This window comes from Melospiza georgiana, chromosome 6 (assembly GCF_028018845.1).
Source record: "Melospiza georgiana isolate bMelGeo1 chromosome 6, bMelGeo1.pri, whole genome shotgun sequence".
Lineage (NCBI taxonomy): Eukaryota > Metazoa > Chordata > Aves > Passeriformes > Passerellidae > Melospiza > Melospiza georgiana.
The window spans coordinates 12978884-12985695 of NC_080435.1; the positions used below are offsets into that span (position 1 = coordinate 12978884).

A 6812-nucleotide genomic window follows, 5' to 3' on the forward strand; every position below is an offset into this window, starting at 1 on the left:
CTGAGCTTACTTCACTGGGTAGTATTTTAAATCTGCCCCACTTCACCTGATTAACTTTAAGATGCTTGAGATAATCAGACACAGGCATCTTAGATGGCTGATCCCATTAAAATGAGTTTTCATATCTCCTGGAAGGTGTGAAGTAACAGTGGGTAACTAAATCCACTGCAGAGTGTTTGCCTGAGTGGCTGCATTTGACCAGCTGCATAAACACACTCAAAAGCTAATTAAAGGTGTGATACTTGATGTTGTCCAGGTGCCTGCAAACAGGTCAGCAAGAACAAGCCAGCCAAGCACTGAAGGTGAATGAAGGTGAAGACTGGAGCCTGACTGACAGCTTAGGAAATGAGTTGAGGGAGGCCTGTGATGAGGACCTCATTGAAAGGATTTCATTTGACTCTTCTTCCCGCTCCTCCTCAGGTACTGGACTTAAACCCCTGGGGGAGGGTTGGCCTTGGGCTAAACACGTGCTGTTTGTAGATAGGTACATGGGTAATGCAGTGTTTTATGGGATCTGGCATCTGTGCTTCAGGGCAGCAGCTGGGAAATGCCATTGCAGGGCCAGACCCTAAGCAATGCATTCCAGTTTTTAAGCAGGAGTTTTTAAGCTGTGTTGACCATCAGTTGATATATTTCAGCATGAATATGTAGAATTAAGAGGAGCAAAGGTGATCTCACACTAGCTTAGCATCAAGTGCAGTAGAAGGACAGGTCTCTGTCTTTTACCTTGTGTCATTGATTTATGACAGTGCCAGGTGAGTCTAAAATATTGTCATTCCTACTGAGCTGTATTTGAACCCAGTTGGCACTGATATAAATAATGGCTGAGCTAGTGATTAAGGTTTAACTGAACAACTGGGAATTCTGGAAAGATATGCAACCAAAAGGAAGCATTCAGTAAAAGGTTTAAAAATGGAACATGCTCTTCTACTCAGGAATAAAGCCAAAGGCTTCTCTGAAATTGCATTTACGTGAATAAAAGCAGAATTCCCACTCTTCACTACTTGTTGAATATTGGCTTTAAAAATATTAAAAACATTAATAATGGTTATTCCAAACACATATGAAATAGAGGACCATATTTAATTACAACTTCAATCTTTTTTCTGTTATTAATCTAAACAACTCCTTTTTTCCTCAATAAGTGAAAGCATGTGAGTTTTCATTTTACATTTCTTTCAAGGGTAAAAATGGATCTACTAAAAAATTTAGAAAAATATATTTTGAAAAAAAAAAAAGGAAATATCATTAAATTATTCAAAGCCTCTATGTGTATTAACAGTACTATAAACAGTATCTCCTTAACAAGAATAAAGGCTGTTTGGAAAAATCTAAAGGAATGGCCTATTGTCCAGTACCCACAAAAGTCTTAGATTATGATCACATGATCTCTTTAGATTTAATCTGGTCTTTTTCAGATTTTATATGATTTCTTTACACTGAGTATGATGGTCTCATCATCCTTCTAGATAGACAGGACAATGTTACAAACATACCACAGTGTACCAGTGTCATGCTCTATAGCACTGTGAAAGTGAATGGTTGAGCATGGGTCTGTCCATCTTCTGACTAAATCTGTGGGATGATGATGGAGTAGTTTGAAATCTAGAATTGTCTGAGGTGGTGGGGGGACTGACCAGGATCCTAATGACACTTAGAAGTGTGTCCAGTGCAGTGTGAGTTTCTCACAGAAGAACTTGTTGCTGGAAGCAATCCTTCTGACCAGAAAAGGACAAGTCATCTGAGCAAAGCCACTCTTACATAAAAATGTTTGCAGCATCAGATCCATATAAACTGCATTTTTTGGAAGGCGTTGAATGTTATTTCAGGCTCTTGAGTCAGACATACCAGTCTCTCAGAGTGGCTCTACTTGAAAACAAATATGAAGTTTAGACATTTTAAAAGTATATCATATGATACAAACTGTTCCATGAAAACTTTTTATCAGCTCTACCTAGGCAGTAAAATACATCCCCGTCAACTGGGAGCCACAGAGATGAACTTTCTGGGCCTGAGTTTTGGTGGCACATTCTTTAGATTATGTTCCTGGCCTGGACCCTGCACATCAGGCATTTAGGTACAGTCAGGTTCTTTTAATAGACAAGAGCAATTGGATCCCTGCTATTTATAGAATGGTTGGTTCTTTCAATAGACAAGAGCAATCAGATCCCTGCTATATTTAGAATGGTTCTAAGCATGTGTGCATGCTGGTTATATTTATAAGCCAGCAACAAATTTTTTCTTCTCTATGTGTTGCATGGAGAGAATGACATGGCTGAAACACAAAGAGCCAGAAAGTAGCCCTGCATGCAGTGCAATATTTTCCCCAGCAGTCAGGCACTTATTATGAGATTCCATGATCTCTGCCTCTGATTTAAAAAGTGGATCCGCTCATCTGTGATTATTCCTCTGCCTTGCACTTCAGATCACTGGAAGGAGCCCTAAGGTATTTAGAACAAGTCAGTGCAGACACTGGCAGGGAATGATGCAGGTGTGATCCTGCCTGAGAACAGGAGGGCAGGTGAGCTCGTGGGTGCCCTGTGAGCTCTGCCTGTGAGCTGTTCCTCACTTGGCATGTCAGTAGCAGTGCTGGCAGAGAGGCTGACAGTGAACCAAACCAACTGTCAGAGGAAGAAATTCAACATGGACACATCTGCCCACCCAGCTCCATCACGTAGCATCTCCAAAATCTTTCACTCCCTGGGTTAGTCATGTAGCAGTCAGATGAACTGGTAAATCACTGTGCTTTCCACTCTGTTTCAGGTTCATCACAGGCTCAGGAGGATGCAGTGTTCTCCAACACAAAACGTTATCTAATTCCATCCCCTCCAAAAAACCCTTCACCTGCCTCTGCAGTGGATGTTGCAGCAAGACCCTGGAAAACAAGGATTCATAGGGGCATAAAAATACCCAGCCAAGAGGAGGACAGACAGTGTACACAGAAATGCTGGTCAAAGGCTCATCAAGAGTATTCAGCCCAGCCTCTGGACAAAGAACCCACTCTCCTGGGCCTGCACAGCACGATGGCTGCCTCTGCATGCCAAGGGCACTGCCAGCTTGTGGGCTGCACCGGCCAGCCAAGGCCCATTCCAGGACCAGCAGCTGTTGGGTCACCAAGGATCAGGTATGTGCACTGGAATGCATCTGGGGAAGGGACTTCATGGCAGGAAAAGGCAGATTTCTCTATTGTCTCTGAGGTTTCCTGCTTCTTCTGTAAAATTAATTCCTTTTATTTGTGCTGACATTTACCTTTGATTGTCTAAAGCTAAAGAAACATTTTCCCATGTTCCTTGTAGCTTGAGTATTGTAAATTTTGTATTTTCTTGAATAATAGCCCAGAATTTTGCTGTGCTCTTACTGCTCGATTCTCATGTTCCCCACCCAGAGCCAATGCTGTGTCTGTTGCAAAGATCTTGTGGCACTTGTTCAAAACTCTCCTCCAGTACACTCCAGGAAGGTTTCCTGACATCCCACTTGGGTTTTTTCCCTGACATAAATTCATGTTAGAATGAGCTCTGGAAAATAAAGTAGGCATTAAAGAAGTGTCACATGTACCAAAACATGTTTATTTCTGAACCTGTTTGCTGTAAATTTAGCATCCTGTTGTTGCTTCTTAGAAGAAATACAACAGAGGACTTGTGACATGGCAGCTTGGGTTTTAGCTGAGGGAGTCACTTTGGAGTCAGCAAAGGCAGAGAGCATGTGCCTTGTGTGGGAAGTTCATGTGCCTGGGGCTGCTCCCAGGCCCAGCAGCTTTTGGTTCAGTTTTCAGAGCTGCTGAGGAGAATGCAGATATTCAAATCCAGAGTGCAGTCTCACCACAGAGTTTTCCTCTTTTCCTCAGGCCCATCATGGATGAGAGCCCTTCTAAAGAGATCAACCACCAGCATCCAGCTGCCTGCTCATCCACAAAAGCCTTGCAGAGGTTCAGGCCAATGAATTCTGTTTGGCCCCTGACTGCCAGGTCCATTCTGCAGTCATTGCCACACAAATCCAGTGCCACAAAAACATCTCAGAACAGAAGTCCTCAGTCCTAGAAGGTACCCAGTTGCCAGCATGTGTTGGAGCCATGTACACGGTGCAGCTGTGAAGGATCAATGCTATCTTGCAGCTTCTTCTGCAAGCTAAACACAGAGCAGTTCAAACAATTCATGTGATTTGCCTCAATTCAGGATACAGCTGGTCCACAAATATTTTAAGAGCAACCACTGATCAACCAATGAGCTAATGAATGTCTTATTACAGAAAAATATGGTTATTTTTGCAACCTATACACACTAAAACAGAACAAATCCTATCACACTTCCTCTCATCCACACCACGCCCAGCTCAGTGAGTCAGGCAGGGACGGCAAACAGAGCAGAGCATGGAGCCTGCTGCCTGTGGAGAGGGCTGGAGGAGGTGACCTACCAGCAGCCAGCAGTGTGCCTTTTGCAGTCCTGGATGTTAAACATGTGAGGGCCAAAACCAAGGGCTTGAGAGGAAGTGTTGACCAGAGCAGGCGCTGAGGGAAGGGTGTGTTGCCTGAGGAAAAGCCCAGAAAGGCTGCATGGTTCGAGAGTTTATGCCCCCACAGGAGCTCACTCTATTCACAGGTATTGGAGGTTCTTGTAGGATGCATTGCTATGGGAGCAAATGCTGAACAAGTGGCTTATCCCAATATTAACATGTTTGTTTGCTCCATAGCTACCTGGAAGGATTTGTCTCACTTCCTCTGAAAAGACATTGCATTCTAGAACTTCTCCAGCAGAGCTGACTTCTGTCACCAGGTGTCAGAGCATCCTCTGCATGTGCCTTTCACTCCATCCCATTTCTGGCATTCTCAGATCAAATAGACTTTCCAATTTGTTATAATTGGATCATTTTAAGTGATGATGCAGCAAAGCAGGGAAGTAAGGGAATAATCTCATTTTTTATTTCAATAGGGCATTTGCTCCATGTTCAGGTAAGATCCAAAACATCTGTTTTAGTGACTGCAGTCTGTGAGATGCTGTTGCAAATGACTGTGTCTTTCAACTTTATTGATGTTGCAGTCTGAAACCATGCATCATCACATTTTTTCCAGTTTAAATTACTATGTTAGATTACATTTTTTAAATCAGTTTATAAAACAGTAATTACACAATGAGTTAATGAATTGGTTTATGCCTCCTTTCTGCTGGCCATCTTAACTTAGAGAAGCAGAATAGACAAGGCCCTGAAACTTCCTTTTCGTCATGGTGCTCCTTGCACCACTTTATCTTACAAAACAGTCTGGAGCTTGAAGCTAGTTTGCCCAGTTTTGGTATGTCCTAGCAGAAATCATCTATCAAAAATCATTTTAAACTGTGTGGTAAGTGATTTTATGCAATACTATGGATGCAGGCAGGATTTCACCCAGCAACAATGCCTGTGCCCTTAAATAGGCTCCTAAATCTGACTTTTTGCCAGTGTCACTGACAATACCATCACACACACACAAAAAGCTGGCCTTGTAAAAGAAAGAAGACACTGACAGCACTGACCCTTCTCTATATCCAGGGTCCTACCAGGGATAATGGGTAGAACTGTCTTCTCCAGATATTCAGTCTCCTTCTCAATCGACATCTTTCATTTCAAAGGGGTGGAGGGGAAAAAAATTCAATGGGTGTGTAAACTGGGTCTGGACATGAGCATCTGCAGGGACAAAACTCTTGGAACAGATCTGGAAAGTCTCTCAAAAGCATCTGTGGTCTCATCTCTCAGCAAACTCCACATGGCTCTGTATGTGCACAGAGCAAGAAGCTTCTCTGAGCTGGCAGAGAGGATGTGGAGAAATGCTCAGAAAAAAACAGCTCTGCCCTGTGTGTGGGAAATCAGTGCCTGAAGGCTTCATCAAAACCATTTAACTCAGGGTTTCCTGTTGTACCTTCCCATCAGACATCCCAGTGGTGACTCTCAGGGCTGCAGGCTGTGTGTGACCTTCAGAACAGCCACCCCACCCCTCATTAGTCAGCTCTGCCCCACTGGTGGCCTAACCAAGGCACTCACATGCTGCATGGTGGTGTGGTGTGCTCACAGGGGCAGGAGGAGGTGTCCAGGGTGCCTGTTGGTCACTGCATCAGCTGGTGGCCCATCCATCACCCCCTCAGGTGCCTATGGACAGGGACACGTGTACAACAGCCTGGGTGCCACTTGCTCTGTTGTCTGTGGGGATTTAGTACAGAACTGAGTGGTCAGCCTGTCGTGCATGGAACAGCAGAGAGGCTTGCTAAGAGAGCAGGGGTTAGTGATCACAGCCCAGGCTGATGGGGCAGAAGGGCTGGTAGCCTCCTCTCTTCTCTCTGCCAATACTTGGTGCACCTCATTTCCCAGGGCTGTCACCCTGTTGTCTGTTGCAGTTTCCAGGACAAGGAAAATAAGCAGGGCCATTCTGTCTGGACAGCTGTAACAGATCCACAGGGAAAATTATTGTCCTGGCTTAGCCTCTGCTTGTTCATCTTCCACCTTTTTCATCTAGAAAATGGAAAAGCCAGCCAGGTCTTTAATAGGAAATGTAAGGCATGATGGGCTATTTGTGAATTCAGTTCTCTTGGCCCAAAAGGGAAAAAGGGGAGTTTCATTGTATGGGCTTTTTGTCACCATTTCCTCTGTTAAAATCACACATTGGTGCCTTGAATACAGACAAAGTCCTTTAATGAATGAGCTTATTCCCATCCCTGCCTCTGCAGACTCTTAATGTTTGTCTCAGTAGGATCCTTGCTTCCAGTTGGATGTGACCAGTTTCAGATGTACATTACCAGAGTCCTTCCCCTCATTCATGTAATGGGCCAGGAGCTGCTGATGCCTTTAAG

General features: G+C 44.0%; 1 protein-coding gene across 5 annotated transcripts in view; it reads left to right on the forward strand.

Annotated features, from left to right (window-relative positions):
* The window catches only part of LRRC56 (leucine rich repeat containing 56), a 59190-nt gene extending 54075 nt beyond the window's left edge, over positions 1-5115 (forward strand). For all 5 annotated transcript variants that reach the window (XM_058026384.1, XM_058026382.1, XM_058026383.1 and 2 more), the window contains 3 exons: positions 257-420; positions 2764-3124; positions 3845-5115. In XM_058026384.1, the coding sequence (XP_057882367.1) occupies positions 257-420; positions 2764-3124; positions 3845-4037 (718 nt within the window). In that variant the 3' untranslated portion in view covers positions 4038-5115. The remainder of the gene's footprint in view (positions 1-256; positions 421-2763; positions 3125-3844) is intronic.
* Positions 5116-6812: the final 1697 nt, after the last annotated feature.